The sequence below is a fragment of the Chanodichthys erythropterus genome, chromosome 1 (assembly GCF_024489055.1).
Source record: "Chanodichthys erythropterus isolate Z2021 chromosome 1, ASM2448905v1, whole genome shotgun sequence".
Taxonomy (NCBI): Eukaryota; Metazoa; Chordata; class Actinopteri; order Cypriniformes; family Xenocyprididae; genus Chanodichthys; species Chanodichthys erythropterus.
Genome location: NC_090221.1, coordinates 34891552 through 34914040, shown reverse-complemented (window position 1 = coordinate 34914040; position 22489 = coordinate 34891552). Strand labels below are relative to the sequence as shown.

The following is a 22489-nucleotide window of genomic DNA, read 5'->3' as shown; positions in this document are numbered from 1 at the left end:
TTTGACCCAAACTTGGGTTGAAACAACCCAGCATTTTTTAGAGTGTACACATGTATGTATGTATGGATATACATACACACACCTACATACACACTGCTTAATTTTCAGTGCCTTTTTATAGGTGAAATATGATATAAGAAAATACATATGAAATATGATCCACACTTTAAACAGCTGTTATTACATTGTGTTATTGTGCATGAAATCAGAATAATTCAAAACAATGAAACAAATAATTTGAGAACTTTTTATTTGAAATGTCAGTGTCAGGAAAAGAAAAAAATAAAATAAAATAAAACAGCAATATAAATATTAGCATATAAAATGCAAGTAGCACACAGGAGCCGGGAATCAAAGCGTTTTATCAGCGATGTTACAGCAGGATTACAGCATCAGCAGACACACACGCACACACACAGATAATAGATCTATTCAGGTTCTTCATATAGACATTAAGAAGCATTCTCACATGTAAGCACAACAGAGATCACAAAATTAATAAACAGAGGCATTTAGGTCTATTCGTCCTCCATTTTGTGTCTTTTCATGGAAAAGTGTGACAGGAAAAGAGGAAAGATGAACACAAAAATATATGCATAACATCACAACTTCTAGACTAAGAGTGTGTCTATTTATTTTCATAAGTAAAAGTTAAACTCTTTATTTACAGGTGCGTTAGTTGGCCTTCATAGTACTAAAGAACTACATTGGTAACACAGAGTGTCAAATGTTTTTTTTTTTCTTCCTTTTACTCCATTTTGATATTTTTGTGCATTTTTTTCTAAAAAATAAAATGACATTCCAGTAGTAAGCCATTCCTCTTGAGCAGATAATCTAAAAAGGTTTCATGTGTGTTTTTAAGGGCTGATTTCTATTTACAAAGGAACGTCGTGTCAATGCGAAAGTGATCCGGAATCAGCATTTGGACGGAATATTTGTGTCATAAGTAATGTTCTAGAACACCAGCTTTCCAAAAGTCCCGACTGACTCTTTAATTGATTTAACATGTGCTTGTTGTACATTCAGTGTGCACAAGTTGCCTTCTAAAACAGCATCTTAACCAGAATTGAATTTAAATCCATTCATATTGAAATCACTGAGCTTGTTGCACATGTCCAAAAGAAAGAACAGCCTTTGCATCAGGAAATTGCTGCCTGCTGTATGTACTGTATGTCAGCCACTCAATGTCAGGAGGTTTTGTCACCATCAAAACAGCAGATACTCATAGCGAGCATCATTAATAACTCATCTAATTACAACCAGAACTGATAAAGAGCTTCAACACTTCAGGATGACCTGGAAATACTGAATATTAAGGACGATACTCCACTGCAGGTGCTTATGGACTTACAGGTAACTGGTTTCACAACGCTCCCGTCATGGCTCTGACGTCGCTAATGCTCCAAAAACATTCAGTTAATGTTTAAAAAAACAAGAACAACAACTAATCTCTGGCTCAGTGATACACAGGGGAATCCATTCTTAGATTACTTGAAAGAAAACACAATAAAAGCGGATGGTTTAACTGCTCACCTCCTCCGTGAGAAGTTTGTAGACGTCAGGTGACATGGCGATTATCTATGGCGCAAAAAAACAGCATGCAGCAATAATCACCTGAATTTCATCTATGTGAACACTTCTCCTAAAATAATCAATAAAAAAAAAGTCCATAGTGGTATTTTAGTAAACAATAACAAAAGTAATAATAATCATGATGCATTTTACAAACGTCGCATCATCCTACTGGGCACGTCAGGAAATGCAGAAATGGACACTGTGTCTTTGTATAAATCATGATTGTTATAACGATACATTTCCTCTTTCTGTCCAGATGTCATGGTGATCACGGTAAAGTACTGTGGTAAATACATTATTGGCTAGATATATGCAGGAATATAGTGTCGCTTAAAGGTTGCATAAACTTGGCAAACGTGAGCATGAAAATCTGAAATTTCAAAGGGTTCAGAATTATATGCAAATGATTTTACAGTACTTGAGCAGGAAAAAAAATAAAACGCAAAGCAGTTAGATGAATCTGAGAAGTGGGTTTACGTTGACAGTTTTTTTTACCCTATATTTTTCCAGCAAACCTCAGGACAGCACAGGATGGAGTTGTCCAGCTATTTCAACCTCCCTAAATTTTACCCCTACGTATCTACCATGCCTCAGCGCTCTACTTCTTCTCCTTCTTGGTGGATTTCTTCTTGCTGGCAGGCGTCTGGGCAGCCTTGGGCGGCTCGGGTTGGGCAGCGGCGGCGACCTGCGGTGGAGGCAGGGCCTGCTGGGGTTGCTGTTGGTTGGAGGTCAGAGTGGCGGTGCTGCCAGGGATGTAGACGTTCTGCCGGTAATCGGGGACGTGCTGCAGGGTGAACTGAGGGCTGTAGCGGGTGCTCAGACCCATGGTGCCCGGAGCCAGAGTGTTGGTCGCCTCGCTGACCTCTGCAGAGAAAGAGTTTTCTGTTAGGTGATTTTCGGAGGATTTCTGTATTATTAATATTGATTCAATGACAGTGTCAATGTTGCAAAGTTCATTGGTTACACTTTATTTTGAGGCTCTCCTTTAGACATTCTGTTGACTGTAAGTAACATCACACATACATGTCAATGAACTCTCATTAGAGTATAAGTTGACATACTTGCAGAGTGACGTATAGTCAGTAGAATGTCTTTTGGTGGACCATCGCAATAAAGTGTCATCAGATATTAAGCAGACAGTCTACTAATATTCTAATGAGAGTTAGTTGACATGTAGGTGCAACATTACTTATAGTCGGCAGAATGTGGACCATCAAAATAAAGTTTTACCAATTCATTATGAATTGGAAGTTCAGCTGTAAATCAGCTCTACAGAAGATAATAGTGTCATCATTCAGCTCGAATCAGTTCAGTGTTGACACAATTCGTTTCATTAACAGTGTTGATGTTGCAGAGTTCATCAATTATGAAATGAACTCTGTAGAGCTGCTTTGCAGCTGAATCGAAGACAATAGTGCCATCATTCAGTTCAAGTTTTGTTCTCATCCAGTAGTGTCAGTGCAGTCCCTTGTGAAAAATAAATATACCAAATGCATTTGAAATACATTTATTTTATGCTAAGTTTACTACAATTACATATACTTAAGTACTTAATATAAATACCCTGTTGGTATACTAAATTGCAATACTTAAAGTCTGCTAAATTGGAACAACTAATTTTGCACTTAATGCACTTCAGTTATCTGGAAGTAGTGCTGAGGTCCAGATAAAGATATACTTAAGTTTATCTGATTGTGCTAAAATGGAACTACTTTAGGTACACTTTAAATGTCTTGCATTTAAAGGCTGATATTATACAGTGATCATACTATATAGTGATATTAAAACACATTTTAGACTTAATATTAAGAAGTGTGCATTGTGCAGTAAATAAGCACTCCAAATAAAGTTTAATTATAATATGTCAGCAAGTCTCAAGAGATATGTCAGTTATATGTTAGTGGATTATACTTAGTAAGAAATAAATGCATGTAATTTAATGTATTTGTAATAGGTTTTTTTTTTTATTATTTGGGGTCACTTTGCATAAATGAGGAAACACCAGTAGGAGGCCAGAAACTGAAATGAACCAGAAACGCTTTTTAAACCCAACGAAGCTTATTCTACAAGACTTTAACCTAGAAAACGAACAATGACAAATGCAAACAAACAGAGTGTTTATGGAAACCTGCTGATTGGCTGATCACAGAACAACGCTGGACAGAACAGTGGAAACATTGACACGCTCCCTGACGGGAACCAAATAACTCGATAATGTCTGTCTAAGAGTCTTTGCAGAACAAATATAAAGAGATTCCACTTGCATCTCATGTGTCTGTGTGAATGTCTTTAGAATCTGGACAAAACTATCTGCTTTTACATATGCTGATGTACACTACAGTTCAATATTTTGAAGTCAGTAAGATTTTTTATTTTTATTTAAATGAACACTTTTATACACCAAGGATGCATTAAATTGATCAAAAATGACATGTTTCCATTTCAAATAAATACTGTTAACTTATTTTGGACTTTCTATTCATCAAAAAATCCTGATCCCCACAATTAAAAAAGAAAAACTGATAATCAAAAATGTTTCTTGAGCAGAAAATCAGCATATTAGAATGATTTCTGAAGGATCATGTGACACTGAAGACTGGAGTAATGATGCTTTAAATTCAGCTTTGATCACAGAAATAAATTAAACTGCTCAAACGTTAGTGGTAAGATTTCTTCGAGTTGGTCAGTAGTTAGTTATTAGCTTTATGTAACAGCAGCTGTCATCTAAATGATGAGCAAATACCACAGCAGCTTTGTGTGATGAGTCACTTTCTTTTTGTTCTCTCTCAGTCACAGCAGCAGTGAAAATAAAGGGAAACATGAGAGGATGATGTCATGCTGCTGTGTCACCAGCTTTGATGTGGTTTACATAGATACGGGCCGCTGGATTGTCTGTGTGTTCATTCAATGTGATAGACACAAATCTATGCAAAACCTGATCTGATTATGATGTAAATGCCTTATTTATTTAGAAAGAACTGACAGTCTGTGAAGCCCTGTTTCTCATGTGTTTTCAACATTAGATATGAACAATCTAATACATAGTGATGCTTAGTAAAATATAGCGCAAGAGAGAGATTCTCACCGTTAGCAGCGGCCATCAGCGCCTGGAGCTGCTCGGCCTCGGTGGGGGGGTTGGGCCAGGGTCCTGTTCCCACGGCAACCTCAGGAGTGGCAGCAGCCCTGCAGAGAGGAAGAGGAAGTAGAGTCAGCAAAACAGAGGCCGTTCTGTAATGCTGCTATCAGCAACAGCTGCAGAGAGAGTGTGTGTGCGTGTGTGTGAGGCGCTTTGTGCCCTCATTTTAACACACACTCAATCCTCCATGTTACTTTTAACTACACCATGTTGGAACGCTGGTGGAAAACGCAAACGACCGGAGAACGAGAGGTAACAGCTGCTGAAAACTACAGCGCACGCACACAAAGCCTCTGAACATTTCCATGTGTGGCGACTTGATCTTCAAAGGCGTGTTCAATTTGCATCCACGGTGAACAAAAGCCCTGATCGCACTAAAATTCACCTCATTACACACACAAACGTTCTTTACTGTCGGTAACCAGGAGAAGCAACAAATACTCTTTCAATTTACCACCATTAATTCCCCACTAGCACACAAGCTTTATTTGGAAGATTAAAGCTCCACAAACAATACATAATGTGTTAATTAAACATTAAAATGATGACATTAAAATGCTTTCCTTAATTAGTATCAACAAAGGACAAATCACTGCTCCTCATAAAAAACTCCGGATGTTCTCTTTTCTCTGCGTGTGAGAGGAATAATGGAGATTCCTCATCCTGTTCCCAACATCAGGAAATACACCGCTGTTCAAAAGCTCAGTCAGGATTTTTTAATGTTTGTGAAAGAAGTCTCTTCTGCCACCAATGCTGCATTTATTTGATCAAAAATACAGTAAAAACAGTAATATTGTAAAATATTATTACTATTTAAAATAACTGTTTACTATGTGAATATATTGTAAAATGTAATTTATTCCTGTGAACAAAGCTGAATTTTCAGCATCATTACTCCAGTCTTCAGTGTCACATGATCTTTCAGAAATCATTCTAATATGATGATAATTTGCTGCTCATAAAACATTCATGATTATTATCAATGTTGAAACCAGTTGAATTTTTGTGGAAACTGTGATTTATTCCTCTTTTGTAATATTATAAATGTCTTTATTGTCATTTTTGATCAATTGAATGCATTCTGGCTGAATAAAAGTATTAATTTCTTTAAAAATAAATACATAAACGAATAAAAAGAATAAAAAGAATAAAAGGAAAGAAACCAAACTTTTGAACACTAATCTATGTTTATGAACACAGATTCTTGAAAATCAGGGCGTAACAAACAGGACAAAACCACACAACACACCATCTCACCATTATGTCCATTACACCATCGGTCTGTATGGACATAATACAAATAAGTTTGAATTACTAACAAGCATCTTCAACACAGAGAAAGGATGAGATGCTAATGCCAAAGGCCATCTGTCTCTGAAAGGGTTTAAAAGAAAGTCGGGGTCTCACTTCCTGTCTTATATGAGCCCAGTGGCTGTAAAACAGTCTAACACCACAGACACCAGACGATTAACAGCAACATCTGCATACAAGACACGACCGCAGAACGGGCGGCAACAGAGGATGAAAACAGACTCAAAGACAGGAAAACTGGGAAAGAATGAAAGGAAGACTAACAGACAGAAGGAAAGAAAGACAAACAGAAAGAAAGAAAGAAAGAAAGAAAGAAAGAAAGAAAGAAAGAAAGAAAGAAAGAAAGAAAGAAAGAAAGAAAGGGACAGATGGATGGATGGATGGATGGACAGACCAAACGAAGGAAGAAAGAAAGGAAGAAGGATGGATGGACGGAAATAATGAAAAAAGATAGAAAAAAGGGAGGAAAGAAAGAAAGAGTTTTAAGAACAAAAAAAAATGTAATTTAAGCATGTGAAGGAAAAAGTGACATAAAGAATGGATGAAAGAATGAAAAGCAGAAAGAGATTTGAGAAGGGAAAGACTGTTTTTGCCAAGCATTTCAAAAGGGATAAACTCACAGTGCCAAGATGAGGGGAAAAAACAGGGTGATGTTGTTTTAGAGTGAACAACTAATGAGAACCAGAGCTGATCTGAATTCATTTCATATGGATGCATCATTACTGACATTACATTATCAAACCTGCAACCTTCAGGCCACCAGCTCAGATCTTTAACCATTAAACCACTGCTGCTTATAGAACTATGCAAACCGGGTTAACTGGCATATCCTGGAACAACGCTTCAGGACAACAGACAACAGTTCCCGTTCACCAGCGTGAAGATAAGATGCCTCACTTCTCCATAATCAGCGTCTCATCACATTTGCAGGAAATCACACTTCCTGTGGTCAGGATTATCACATCCTGTGGTTGGATAATCACTTCCTGTGGACCAGATTGTACGGGTTGTCAAAAACCAAGAGTTATGGTCCAAGATGTCATTGTTTGTAGCTATTAATTCCTAAAACCCCTTACAAACGTTTACACAAAAGACATTATGTCATTATATGTTGTGCAATTCCCTTCACAGTACCAAAACCATGGGATGCACTACAACAAAACTAATCATACACTACTATACAAGACACAACGCTACACACTGCATTCTATTCTATGAGCAGAACGGCCCCTGAGGGCCCCAGCGTCACTATTGGACACTAATGCAGCACCATTCAGGAATCTGATCCAGGACAAAAACCTACAGGAGCGAGCAGGGACACTAGCTACACTTCAATACCTCAGCCTGCTCGGCGGCGTCCATCTTACATGTGTGGGCTGGAGCTTGAAGGAACTGAAAAAAAGATTGAAATTAACTATGATGTTTTGCTGGAAACGGGGGTAGGAGAACCAAACTGAAAGACGGACAACCATTATGTTGTTACTTTAGTATCACTTAGATACTATTAGAGTTTTTAATATTTTGAGTATAATATATTTTGAATTTAGTCAAAGTTTTTAAGTTATTTTTACATCAGGTTAAACTAAATTAAAAATATAGCTGCAAGCAGCGATGACGGGCCTAAGCCCCGGTGACACTGCCACCCTGGTGGCTGCAGGACAACTGTGCACAACGGGCAATATGTATTTAAACTGTATTTAAACTAAACTAATTTGTTTTTGAGCATGGTAAGGGTGCCCGAGAAGTTGGGAAAAAATTAAAATAATAATAATAATAACCCTTAGGAAAGCAATAGGACCTTTGCCCTTTCAGGGCTTGGGAAACTACACTGTAAAAATTATTATTTTTATTTTTATTATTATTATTATTATTATTATTATTGACAAACTCCTAAACTTCTCTACTTAACTGTTGGACTCACCCATCCAACTTGTTTGTATTTTTTAACACTTTTTATTCATGTTTGTAGTTCTAATCGAATCCTCGTCCAATGTACAGAATTAGCGTGTTCCAAATCATAGTATGTTTAAATGAGTATTCCAAAGATCTAATTCTAATTTGGAATACTATTTAGGAAGGATAGTAAGCGAATTGGGACGCAGCAACTATTTCAGTCTTACTTAAAATTTCAGTTCCATGTTTTAAGCCCCGTTTCCACCGCAGGAACTTTACCCAGGAACTAGGGACTTTGGGCTGGTACTCTGTGTGTTTCTATCGCAGGAACCAGGAACTAAAAAAAGTTCTGGGTAAAATTTCCCCCTCAGAAAAGTCCCTGATGGCGAGGTGGTACTTTTTCAAAGTTCAGGAACTTTCGGGGGTGGGACTAGGCGCTGAACATGCTGATTGGTCGGATTCACGCCGCATTTGATTGGTCGGATTCACGCTGCATTTGATTGGTCAACTCCACGCAGCAGTAAATTCCATAATAACATTCTTCACAATTCTGGATAATTTTGATTGATTGTTTTCTTACCAATCTTGTTCTTTCTGCCCGATGGCGCGCGTTCGTCCCAGCCATCTCACGGCCGATGTCGGCAATTGCTGATAAGACACGTTGTCTCATTTTATATCGAGAATTACGAGCTTTCTGTATACGCTTTACTATCAGTGCTCGTCTGTTTTCTGCCGTTTGGTTCATTATTTCTTTAGTAAACCAATACACCATGAGCAGAAGCAGCATTCCTTGAATCTCCTCCATACTGCTTTTTCTGTCGCACAAGAATGATTACGGTCCGTCACTGACAGGAGGAAACAGTTGCGCGCAGTACTACGTCACCGGACAAATTAGCCTTATCTTCATGGTTCTTTAGACTGCTTGGAAACCTATGGTGGAAATGCAGAAAGCAACAGGTCTGGGGGGGACAAAAAGTTCCTGGGAGAACAGTTCCTGGTACAATTGTTCCAGGTAATTTCGGTGGAAATGTGGCTTTACTTTCCATTTTTCTTTGTAACTATTTGTAAAATGAATTAGCAATTCCTGAGTTATTTCCTAGCTTTTTCAAGTAAATCCTAAATTTTTGGTGAAATTTACTTTATTTCAAGTGATGTAGTTTTTATTTTATTTTTATGGTTGTAGTTTTAGTTAACTATAATAACCCTGCTACAACACACAGGTCTTTGGGCCCGCTGCTATATATGTAGCACTGCCAATTTAAACTAAACAAAAAGATTTAATTTCTTCCAAATGGCTTCTTTCAAACTGGGTCCTGTCAGGCTGGAATGTGTTGTGTAACGTCTGTTATGGAAACCGATGCGCCGTGAACACTGGCACACGAGAGAATCAGGACCCTACTGGCTGCCTGTGACCGGCCCCTCCCCCTGAAGAGCACCTGATTGGATGAGTTGCTGTCAATCACACTGAAATGGTCAAAGCGTCAAAGCCCTTTGGCATCTTAATGGTTCCAATCAGTTTCAGCACAATGCATTGACTATAACAGGCATTAGCATGGCAATAAACCTCACTGTCCCCCTCTTTTACTCTTTCTGGCCCCTCTCTCTCTCTCTCTCCCTCTCTCTCTCTCTGTCTCTTGGCAGATTGAGGCATTGGGGGTGGAGGGGTAAGTGCTTGAATAACAGCAGCCATTTTGTTAAGAGGAGAGGAACATTAAGATTCAGCACACAGCTAGTTTCTTTCTCTTTTTGTTTCTCTCTTTCTCTTTGGATATGTTTGGAAAAGTCTTATTTATACAATATATGCAGTATGTACACTGTGCGTGCAATACTAGCTTGATATGAATTCAAATAGTTTATTGTTCACAACATAAGCTATTTCTTTCACCCGTGTACATGAAGGCAGCATTTGTCTCTTATACAAAAGCAAATGTGCATGCAAATCTATTTCTGTACATCATCTCTTGCTCTACATACTCATATATATGCACCTCAATGTGTGCATTTATTCAATGCAAATGTTTTTGAGGGGACTTTCTGCTTTTACATAATGCAAATCTAAGTAAACATGTGCGGATGTGTGTGTGTGTGTGTGTGTGTGTGTGTGTGTGTGTGTGTGTGTGTGTGTGTGTGTGTGTGTGTGTTACTCACCCACTGGGCCCGGGCCTCTGGTTCTGTGTGAAACGCCAGTCACCGCTGGGTGGTTTTTGCTGTAATGAGACAAAAGGAAAAACATGAGTAATGACATATAAAAAGAAAAGCAAAGACTCACCATTCGTTTGTGAGTGTATTTGTGTGACCTTGCTGTTGCCATGGGGACAGAGGAATGATGTAAGTGTGTATCCTGTGTGTGGTGACGGCCGTCAGTGTGACCTTGAGGACACAGCATGTGACCAAACCATGAGAACGAGAGACTTGTTCACTTCATTGTGATCATGTTTCCTTTGGCACTATATAATAAATTCTAAATGAATGTCAGAGCAGCTTTTACAAACGACCTATAGAGGTTTCATTTGAAATGGATGGGTGCTCAATAAGTTACACACACACACACACACACACACACACACACACACACACACACACACACACACACACACACACACACACACACACACACACACACACACACACACACACACACACACACACACACAGTCCAGGACTGTTCCAGTGAGCGAGAAACAAGCTCTGTGACTAATTGGGTCAAAGACAAAAAGAGCATTGTGATTCCATCCTCAGGACAGCAAACACTCACACTGCGTATTATCTCTATAAAATGTCACAAATCCCCAAATAAAAATGCATATATAATACTTAAAAACACCATGATAAACCATGATCTCCACTTCTAGAATTTAATTACTTTTCATCTGTATTCTCTGATTGGGCATCGAAATGGAAAACTGAAAAAAAAATAACCAAAACCAAATTAATAAGTACACAGAAAGAGAAACAGAGACAGAGACAATCAGAGCTAAACAAAGAAAGACACTAAAAAGTCATATGATGGCATCAACATTAAAGGATTAGTTCACTTCAGAATAAAAATTTCCTGATAATTTACTCACCCCCATGTCATCCATGATGTTTAAATCTTTCTTTCTTCAGTTGAAGATAAATTAAGGTTTTTGAGGAAAACATTCCAGGATATTTCTCCATATAGTGGACTTCACTGGGGTTCAAATGTCAGTTTCAGTGCAGCTTCAAAGAGCTCTACATGATCCCAGACGAGGAATAAGGGTCTTATCTAGCGAAATGATTGGTCATTTTCTAAAAAAAATGAATAAAAATGTATATACTTTTTAACCACAAATTCCCATCTTGCACTGCTCTGCGATGCGCCACGCATTACGTAATCACATTGGAAACGTCACGAAAACTCCTCCTACTTCATCAAAATCATCACACACCGTTGTTTTACCTTTTTTTGTAAAGGGTGTTTGACTTAGTCTTTGCATGTTTACTTTGTAGACACTGGATCGGTACTTCCGCCTATGACACATGTGACCTTTCTAACGTCATTATGTCATGAGTGGCGCGTCGCATCGCAGTGCAAGACGAGCATTTGTGGTGCAAAAGTATATAATTTTTTTTTTCTTTTTAAATGACCAATCGTTTCTCTAGATAAGACTCTTATTCCTCATCTGGGATCATGTAGAGCTCTTTGAAGCTGCACTGAAACTGACATTTGGACCTTCAACCTGTTGAATCCTAGTGAAGTCCACTATATGGAGAAAAATCCTGGAATGTTTAAATCAACAACCTTAAATTATTTTCAGCTAGAGAAAGAAAGACAAACATCTTAGATGACATGAGGGTGATTGAATTATCAGGAAATTATTATTCAGAAGTGAACTAATCCTTTAAATGGCATCAACATACAGTGGGTACGGAAAGTATTCAGATCCCCTTCAATTTTTCACTCTTTGTTATATTGCAGCCATTTGCTAAAATCATTTAAGTTCATTTTTTCCTCATTAATGTACACACAGCACCCCATATTGACAAAAAAAGCACTGAATTGTTGACATTTTTGCAGATTTATTAAAAAAGAAAAACTGAAATATCACATGGTCCTAAGTATTCAGACCCTTTGCTGTGACACTCATATATTTAACTCAGGTGCTGTCCATTTCTTCTGATCATCCTTGAGATGGTTCTACACCTTCATTTGAGTCCAGCTGTGTTTGATTATACTGATTGGACTTGATTAAGAAAGCCACACACCTGTCTATATAAGACCTTACAGCTCACAGTGCATGTCAGAGCAAATGAGAATCATGAGGTCAAAGGAACTGCCTGAAGAGCTCAGTGACAGAATTGTGGCAAGGCACAGATCTGGCCAAGGTTACAAAAATATTCTGCTGCACTTAAGGTTCCTAAGAGCACAGTGGCCTCCATAATCCTTAAATGGAAAACGTCTGGGACGACCAGAACATTTCCTAGAGCTGGCCGTCCGGCCAAACTGAGCTATCGGGGGAGAAGAGCCTTGGTGAGAGAGGTGAAGAAGAACCCAAAGATTCTCTGGTCTGATGAGATCAAGATAGAACATTTTGGCCTTAATTGTAAGCAGTATGTGTGGAGAAAACCAGGCACTGCTCATCACCTGTCCAATACAGTCCCAACAGTGAAGCATGGTGGTGGCAGCATCATGCTGTGGGGGTGTTTTTCAGCTGCAGGGACAGGACAACTGGTTGCAATCGAGGGAAAGATGAATGCGGCCAAGTACAGGGATATCCTGGACAAAAACCTTCTCCAGAGTGCTCAGGACCTCAGACTGGGCTGAAGGTTTACCTTCCAACAAGACAATGACCCTAAGCACACAGCTAAAATAACAAAGGAGTGGCTTCACAACAACTCCGTGACTGTTCTTGAATGGCCCAGCCAGAGCCCTGACTTAAACCCAATTGAGCATCTCTGGAGAGACCTAAAAAATGGCTGTCCAACAACGTTTACCATCCAACCTGACAGAACTGGAGAGGATCTGCAAGGAGGAATGGCAGAGGATCCCCAAATCCAGGTGTGAAAAACAACATGACATCTTTCCCAAAAAGACTCATGGCTGTATTAGATCGAAAAGGTGCTTCTACTAAATACTGAGCAAAGGGTCTGAATACTTAGGACCATGTGATATTTCAGTTTTTCTTTTTTAATAAATCTGCAAAAATGTCAACAATTCTGTGTTTTTCTGTCAATATGGGGTGCTGTGTGTACATTAATGAGGAAAAAAATGAACTTAAATGATTTTAGCAAATGGCTGCAATATAACAAAGAGCGAAGAATTTAAGGGGGTCTGAATACTTTCCGTACTCACTGTAAAATGGCATTTACAGCCCATTTTAGTTCTGTGATGCCTCATATTTCAACAAAAAAAACCAAACAAAGGGCAAAAAAGCAACACCTACAAATGCCAGATGAACAACAGCTGAAATAAAAACACACAACAGAATACACATATGCTTACTGAGCTATATAAATAAGGACTGACTGTTGGCTTATGTTTTTTATATATAAAAGCTAATTATAATAACTAGATTAAACTTAACAACCTGTATGAGAAAGATGAATTTTTTCAACAACTTTTGGAGACAATTTTGTTTGTGAAGTATAGCCAAATAAATCCATAAACACTGTAAAACTTATAACTATACTAGCCTAACCTAACCCTGACCTGTATGAGGAAACATTTAGCATACTTTTCACTTATTTTTTACATTTGTAAATGTCCCCAAAATTAGACCACTTCTGTGAACAATTTTGTTTGAAAAGTATACACAAGTAAACCCATAAATACAAAACTGTAAACTTTTTACATTGTAAACCTAGACTAACCTAAACCTGACCTGTATAAGAAAATGTAAATCATTTACACAATTTGTACATTTTCAAATGCCCTTAAAATGAGGTTTTTGTCCAGTTTAAGCTTTGTGAACAATTCTGTTTTCAAAGTACAGCCAAATACACCCATAAACACACAGTCCTAAACCTCTCAAACAGAACACCATGACTCGCCTCACTCTGTACACATATAAACAGATTAATCAGAACAATGAGAGAGATCACAACATAATTCATATTCAGGGTCAGAGTCTTTCAGACAGTAATGACTCCTGCATATCCTCTTGTGTACAAAATGCTCATTCAGCGAGGGCAGAGCGTGAAGGTTACATCTGCCTGCAGGAATGTCAGGAATAAAACAAAATCTTCCATAATGAGGAGCCTGTCTTTCTCATGAGTATGCTGCACATCGCCTACTATGTTTAAAATAGAATCTGAAACGGTATCAGAAATAAACATTTCAAACAGTAGTATGAATCATTGTTGCCTTCTAACCTCACCGTGTTCCATTTTGAATTCAAGATTCTTCATAGTGTTTATAATTCCAATGAGCAGTCCATCACCACGGTGATCAGAATGAGGTCACACAACTTGACCATGCCACACACAAACTCAAAGTCGAAGGTGGGTAGTTCCCTCTCAAATAATGGTATTTACATATTGAATATTTATACAAATAACACACAATAGATGTGTCATGCTCCCAAACACACACACATACACACACACACACAAAATATGCCTAAAGGACTGTGTGACATCTGTAAACAAACACTAATGTTCTGCACACATGGCAAAGCAGGATGAAACACACCTATGTATAAACATACACACACAATGTGTATCAAATCAGTCATGCTAAAGCCTGAAAAAACAACACAAAAAGGAATAAGACTGACACTAAATTCTGATTGAGGCACATTCAAAAGACACTGGATTGTATGCACACCTTCAGCTTACAGATACTGATCTATCCCACTTATTTTAACTATACTTCACAAACATTTGGCCTTAATCTGTAGCTTTACATCTGGCACACACACACACACACACATGAACCAGGACAACATCTGGATCAGTATATCAACCCTGAAAGATCCTGTGAATTAACACACTAGATTTATCCAAGACATCCTTCCTCATAGATCACATGGAAAACATCCATATGACATATATCCTGACCACACAATAGAGAAACATCCCCCGCCATATTTAAACACTGAACAGGAAGGTACCTGATTCCGTAAAGATCTATTTTTCTTTGTATATCTTATAAACACTCTGCAGGAGTAACATGCTGCTCTCTGTATAAACTGTACACACATTATCACTAGAAACATAAGGGCAGATGCATATGACTAGAAACACTGATTAATGACTCTTCTGACTAGAAAGCAGCCACCCACCATCATGGTTGTGAGATTTGCACAGATAAATTCAGTTTGATCGGAACACAGTCTGATTATACTGATCAGGATGGACGGTCACCGTTAAAAAAGAATAAAAGTAGGAGCTTCACTACAAGAGCTTCAGAGAAGCAAGGGAAACACGATCAAAGAGATCAAAATAAAATGGGTTAATCTGAAAACATGGACCAATCTGGCAGAAAGTCATGAAATATGTTTATCGTCATAACATGACTACAGAAGGTCAGCGAATCCAGAAAGTAACAAATCTCCAGACCGCATGAAGTATGTTGCTTAGAGGTCAATCAAAGCCTTTCCAACTAATTTGGCTCATCAACTAGCCTGTCATGTATTAAATTAATTATTTTTTTTTTTTTAAATAAATATTGGCATATAAACAAATAAATTTCACAGCAATATGGCCAGGACACATTGCACATTAAAACTAAATGCCACACTCTAAAAAAAAATATGCTGGGTTCATTTTCAGTGAGCAAGAGAGTCATTTTTAAACAATAGTTGAGTTAAATAAAACTACCCAGCATGTTGGGTCAAACATTTAATTAAGGTCCCCACGGTACTCAATTTAGGTCCCCACGGTGACACAAGTCTCCATGAGTCTGTGTGCATTCAGCCTGTATTACCCACTGGGATAGAAAAACATGTATACACACACACACACACACACACACACACACACACACACACACACACACACACACACACACACACACACACACACACACACACACACACACACACACACACACACTCTGTCCTTTACCATTCTACGATTCTTCCATCTCTATTGAAACTCACATGCCCACCTCCTCTCTCTCTCTCTCTCTCTCTCACACACACACACACACACACACACACAGCACGTGTCATGATAGCGGAGCCAGATGGCAGCCCAGCGACCCGAGAGACAAAACGACTCTCAAGAGACTTAGAGATGGGACATTAGGTCCAGGACGGAGAGAATAGGACACAGAAAAAGAGGAAAACCTTATTTCTCAGGCTCATCCCTCTACGGATGTAAACACAGGAGATTATAGAGGAATTCAGTTTCAACAAACAGCAAACTCATTTAACACACTTGCCCAAAACTCTACAAATAACCACTTCACATGCCATAGAAACAAGAGAAACTTTTCAGTTCCTATACAAGACAACAGTTCATGAAAAAGAGAATTGTGAATCACTGTGGAGATTTCCTATGGGATAACTCAGATGTGACATGCTCACGCACAAAGTAGGTCACATGACTCAGACGTGTGGAATCAATAACATGAGTTCAGCACAACAGGAAGTCAGGGGTCAATGAATGACCTCTGGAATCCTGTTATCCCACCACATCTTTCTTCCACTACCTATTTCCTCTTTCTCTTTCTCCATCCGTGATATTCCCGCCTTTTCCTTCCCCCATCCAAAACCTAATTTCTCTCTGTCGGTCTGTTCCTCTTCCTGTCCATCTGGTGTCCATGTCTCTTTTTAGAGCTTCTGTTCCGTAAATTCTCCATGTTTGCTCTAAATGTCTGTTTGCTTCATGTCTTCCATCTGAACCAGTGTTTCTCAACTAATGAGTCACGGACAGCAGGGAAAAACAATGCTAATTGCAAGTAATAAAATGCAGCTAATCTTATATTACCATGCATGGTTTGGTTATATGAGATTAGCTTTATTTTATTACTTGCATTTAGCATTGTTTTTCCCTGCTGTCCGTGACCCATCAGTCGAGAATCAGGCATTTTTGTTTACTTTTGTACAATTGTGGTACAAGCATCTTCCCTTGATATACAGCTCAGGACCCAGATTTTACTTTGGATTTTAAGACTAATCTAAATATGTTTTTTCCCTCTGACAGCCATGTTTCCAACTCTAAAATCCCAAAGTTCATGTTATTCCAATACTCTCTAAGCATCTTTCCTTACTGTGTCTTAATTTTTTCTCCTCCCTTCTTGTCTGACACCATCCAGATTTTTGCTAAATGCTTTTCTTTTTTGTTCTTAATATATCTGCACTCTTTTCCCTTGTGTTACCACGTTTCATCTTTTCCTCTGTTCTTCCTCCCTCTTCCTGTTTAGTCACAGGACTCACACCCTGCCAGTCTGTTGCAGTTTTTGGAAGTCAGTTGCCAAAACATAAAAACTGCACTATGACGTACACTTGAAGCATATTTAACACATTCCCAGCTGCATCATATAAAACAAAACTATGCTCCTAAAACACTGAGAGACTCAGAGAACCTGGAGAAAACACGAAAGAGGAGTAATACATGAGTAATAACCAGCCCTGAGGTTGAAACATTACCCAAAATACATTTCCACCTACACTACTGGTCAAAAGTTTGGAATCATTGTGACTTTAAAAATGTCTTTGAAAGAAAAACATCTTCTGCTCACCAAGGCTGCATTTATTTGATCAAAAATACTGTAAATATACAGTAATAGTGTGAAGTATTATTACAATTCAAAATAACTGATTTCTTTGTGAATATATTGTCAAATGTAATTCATTCATGTGATCAAAGCTGAATTTTCAGCATCATTACTCCAGTCTTCAGTGTCACATGATCCTTCAGAAATCATTCTGATATGCTGATTTGCTGCTCAAGAAACATTTATGATTATTATCAATGTTGAAAACAGTTGTGGTGTCTAATACGTCTGTTGAAACTGTCACATTAAGATCATTATTTAAAGAAAGAAAGAAAATTAATACTTTTATTCAGCAAGGATATTTTAAATTTATCAAAAATGACAATTTCAAACTAATTATGTTCTTTTGAACATTCTATTTAACCAATTTTCCACAAAAATCTCAAGCGGCAAAACTGTTTTGAGCATTGATAATAATAATAAATGTTTTTGAGCAGTAAATCAGCATATTAGAATGATTTCTGACACTGAGAATGACACTGAAGACTGGAGTAATGATGCTGAAAATTAGGAAAAATTTGTAAAACACATTCAAAAAAAAAAACCTGTTATTTTAATTTTTGTAATATTTCACAATATTACTGTTTTTACCGTATTTTTAATAAAATACAGCCTTGGTGAGCAGAAGACATGCACGGAAGTAAAAACCCATTAGTGACACAACAGTGAAGAATTTGATTGGCTGTGGGGATGAGTATGCTCTCACCTCATTGGCTGAGTTCATTAAGTGCTTCCTAGTCAGAGTCATGTTTAGTGTGTTGTTATGACTCAACATGGGAGTCTTAACAAACACAAAGTCGCTCCTGCTGGAGAGCGTCGAATAGCAGGGCCTGTAGGTCCGTGTGTGAGGTTCCTGAGGCCCTCCGACCACCTCCATATATCTAATGGGTCCGTCAGTGTTAAGCTGAAGGTGAAGGTCTTTATGGGCTCTCTGCTGGTAAGCGTGCCGGGAACGGAAGCCCGTCCTGGAATAGCAGCAAGTCGAACCGTCCTTGTGCCTGATGCATCGTACCAAGAGCACCGCCATGGTCAACAGCGACACCAATGTCACACAACCCAGGGAGATTATGAGGTACAACGTGACGTCCGTCATTCCAGTCCCCTTGCTTTGGGGAATTCGGAAGTCTGTAGATTTGTCCGCGCTTTTCTCCTCTACGGTAACCGTAACTGAAACGCTACTGGACAGTGCTGGCGTGCCATTGTCTTGCACAACCACCACGAAGCTGTAAGCTGGGTGAGTTTTACCGCCCTGTTCGTCGTCCATGAGTTTCTGCGCCGTACGCAGTTCGCCCGTGTGTGGTTCGATGTGAAACAGCGATGAATCGTCCCCGGGAGCGATGCTGTAGAAGAGCCACGCGTTGTGGCCGCTGTCGGGGTCAACGGCGACGATCTTGCTCACGCGATGGCCGACGGGGGCCCCGTGCGGGACGGTCAGCTGGAGCCCCGCGTCTTCCGAGTGGGCGGGGTAAAGGATGACGGGCGGGTTGTCGTTCTGGTCGACCACAAAAACGTGCACGGTGACGTTAGACGTCTGCGGCGGTGCTCCGGCGTCACGCACCTGCACTTCGATCTTGAACGCGTTCATTTGCTCGTAGTCCAGAGAGCGCATGGTGAAGATGTTACCGTTCTCTGGGTTTATGTAGACGTACGAGGAGATGGGGCTGCCGTGGACGGTGGTGGGGAGGATGGAGTAGGACAGTCGGGCATTGTCGCCGACATCTGGATCTGAAGCCGAAATGCTTACTATGGGAGTACCGGGAGAGTTATTTTCAGCTACATCCACTGAGTAGGAGTTCTGAGAGAACACTGGAGCGTTGTCATTAACATCTGACAGACGGACCGCAAACGTCTTCCGAGAGGATAGCGGAGGCGAGCCCGAGTCAGTCGCCGTGACAACAACAGTGTACTCATCAATGGCCTCTCTGTCTAGACGTCCGTCTGTCACAAGTGTGTAGTGTTCACCAAAGGCTGACTTTAATTTAAACGGAAGTCCTTGGGATACTCGAAGTATCACTTTCCCATTATCCCCTGAATCTAAGTCTTTTGCACTGATTAAGGCAATAACAGTGCCAGTTTCTGCATCCTCCCGGATGGGGCTGGTCAGGGAGGTTAATGTCACCTCCGGAGTGTTATCGTTCACATCGATTATTTCCACTTTGACGTTGCAGGAGCCCTCCATGGCGGGAGAGCCTCCGTCCCTGGCTTGAACTGTGATGTCATACACATTTGCTTCCTCATAATCCACATCTCCCACAACACGGATTTCCCCTGATTCAGAATCAACACTGAACATTTTAAGTATTCTCTCTGGTGTGTATTTACTAAACAAGTAAGATATTTTCCCATTTATCCCAGAGTCTACATCTGTGGCATTCAGTTTTGTCACAAGTGTCCCTGGAGGAGAGTTTTCCAAGAGACTAATCCTTTTCACCGGCTCATCAAACACGGGCGCATTGTCATTCACGTCCAGCACCCTAATAAGCAGGAGGGTGGTCCCGGATTTCTCCGGCTGTCCTCCGTCCACAGCCGTGAGCAAGAGGCGAAACGCGGCCTGTGTCTCCCGATCCAAAGCCTTTTCCAGGACGAGCTCTGGAATTTTACTGCCGTCGCTTTTAGTCTCCACGTTTAAAACAAAATAGTCACTCGTGGAGAGGCTGTACGTGCGCAGGGAGTTAATGCCCACATCAGGATCGCGTGCGCTTTCCAAACGGAATCGCGTTCCCGGAGCGGCCGCCTCAGAAATCTCCAATGATGAATTCACGTTTGGAAACTGCGGCGCGTTGTCGTTTACATCGTCAATCTGAACAAGAACTCTGTGTATTTCTATGGGGTTCTGAAGAACGATTTGAAGGTGCAATGAGCAAGTCGAACTTAAAGCGCACATGCGCTCTCTATCTATCGTCTCTCTGATAACTAAGACACCGTTAGGATTTACCTCGAAATATTGCGCGTTAGATTCCGACATGACTTGTAGGTTTCTTTCAGTAATCCTCACGGCGCTGAGACCCAAGTCTCTCGCTATATTCCCAACCACAGACCCCGGCTTCTGTTCCTCCGGTACCGAATAACGGAGCTCACCAGACGCGACTGAGAGGTGCATGAGTGAGAGCGCGAGGCAGAGCACGGGCCACGAGCGTCTCCTCTCCATTATAAGCGATCCGGGGAAGGGAAAAGTTTCAACTTTTTCGTCTTATAGAATCCATATTCCAGTTAAAGCGGCGCTACGGTGTCGTGCGTAACGCAATCCAAATCGCGCGGAGTGAATGAAGAAGTTTAACAGAATTCATGATGGCTGTAAACCCTTTGGGAAATTACACGAGAGGAAAAAACAGTCCTCCATCCAGCTCTTCTCTCAAACTCCCTGAATTAGCTGCGCCTCCGCTGCGCAACAGGGCGGAGACTGAGTCACAAAGAGGTCCGTCCTATTGCGCGCACACACACTCACACATATAGAGAGAGAGAGGGACCCACACGCTTCGCTTAGAGCGTGTAGAAACCTTCACAGCTCAGGTCGACCTGTTTCCAACACACATGCCAGTGATCCCATGTGGTTTAAAATATTTACGAGCCCAGATAAATAGCATTAGAGACTCAAAGGAAAGCTGCCAGTTTGTGAACACGGCCACAGACCACAAAACCATTAAAAACATGTACTAACAACAACACTGGCAATGTTGCATTTCACGACAATAAATACCCATTTAGATGTTTTATAATGATAAGCCACTAACGAAAAATGATATGAGGGCGATTTAATATATAGAATAAAAACAAAACTCTACATGTCGACAACGTACTACAACGAATGGCCACTAGACGGCGCAGTTTATCCCATAATATTTGATTACAAAAAAAGTTTAATTTTACTACAGATCTTAAAACTTATATTGTTTTATAATATTGCAAAATCCTTAATATTAAAAAAAAAAAAAAAATCCCAATAAAGTTTTAGGATTAATCTATATCCAGACTTTAAGAAAACGTTCCCAAAATGTTCAATATGTTCTCAGGCTTTAAGACCTCACTATGGATGAATACTTACAGTTTTGTCCAAGTAATGTTAGGTAAACACACATCTGTACTGATCATGTCCGTAAAGTCTGTGGTGCTGCTGGGCTTTACAAGAGTGAATATAGTCTAACAAATCTGTCCGTCTATTACATTAGACACAGAAAAGAGACAACCATAACACCTGCCTGAAAAACATTCATATACCTAACCCTATTTTATCCACTGCTTATTTTCTGTCTAAAGGAGTCACTGATGGAGCAATGCTTCTCTCTCTACTCCATGTGAAACAGTTAACAGGACAGTAAGGAGAGGCTGGACGAATGTCTTGGTCAGTGCAGTTCTGCTATTTAAACTGATCAAATATTAATCTACTTTTAAAGATACAAAAAATAAAAATAAAAAAAATAAAAAACAATAATAAAGATAATATGTAATATAAAACCAATAATAGATATACCAAAAACCTTTATATAACTTTTATAATAATAATAATATTAATAATTAATATTATTAATATTTAATCATGCAATATATTTTCATACTATTATACAGAATATTACAGAATATTATCATACTTTTATACAGAAGATAACATTTTATATATTAAAAACAAAAATCACACAATAACAACAAAACCTACTAAAATGACAAACATTATTACATTACAGTAGCTTTTGCATAATGATTAGCCTACTACTAATATATATATATATATATATATATATATATATATATATATATATACAGTACAGTCCAAAAGTTTGGAACCACTAAGAATTTTAATGTTTTCAAAAGAAGTCTCTTCTGCTCACCAAGGCTACATTTATTTAATTAAAAATACAGTAAAAACAGTAATATTGTGAAATATTATTACAATT

General features: G+C 39.2%; 1 protein-coding gene across 6 annotated transcripts in view; it reads right to left on the bottom strand.

Moving 5' to 3' along the window:
• Positions 1-233: 233 nt before the first annotated feature.
• LOC137023409 (protocadherin gamma-A11-like) overlaps positions 234-22489 on the bottom strand; it is a 191596-nt gene continuing 169340 nt past the window's right edge. For 5 of the 6 annotated variants that reach the window (XM_067390788.1, XM_067390763.1, XM_067390748.1 and 2 more), the window contains exons 2-4: positions 10064-10122; positions 4661-4758; positions 234-2439 (exon numbers count right to left, since the gene is read on the bottom strand). In XM_067390788.1, coding sequence (XP_067246889.1) covers positions 2174-2439; positions 4661-4758; positions 10064-10122 — 423 coding nt within the window. In that variant the 3' untranslated portion in view covers positions 234-2173. Of the gene's footprint in view, positions 2440-4660; positions 4759-10063; positions 10123-18306; positions 21001-22489 lie in introns of those variants that run through there. The other variant, XM_067390604.1, reaches the window with a different exon arrangement.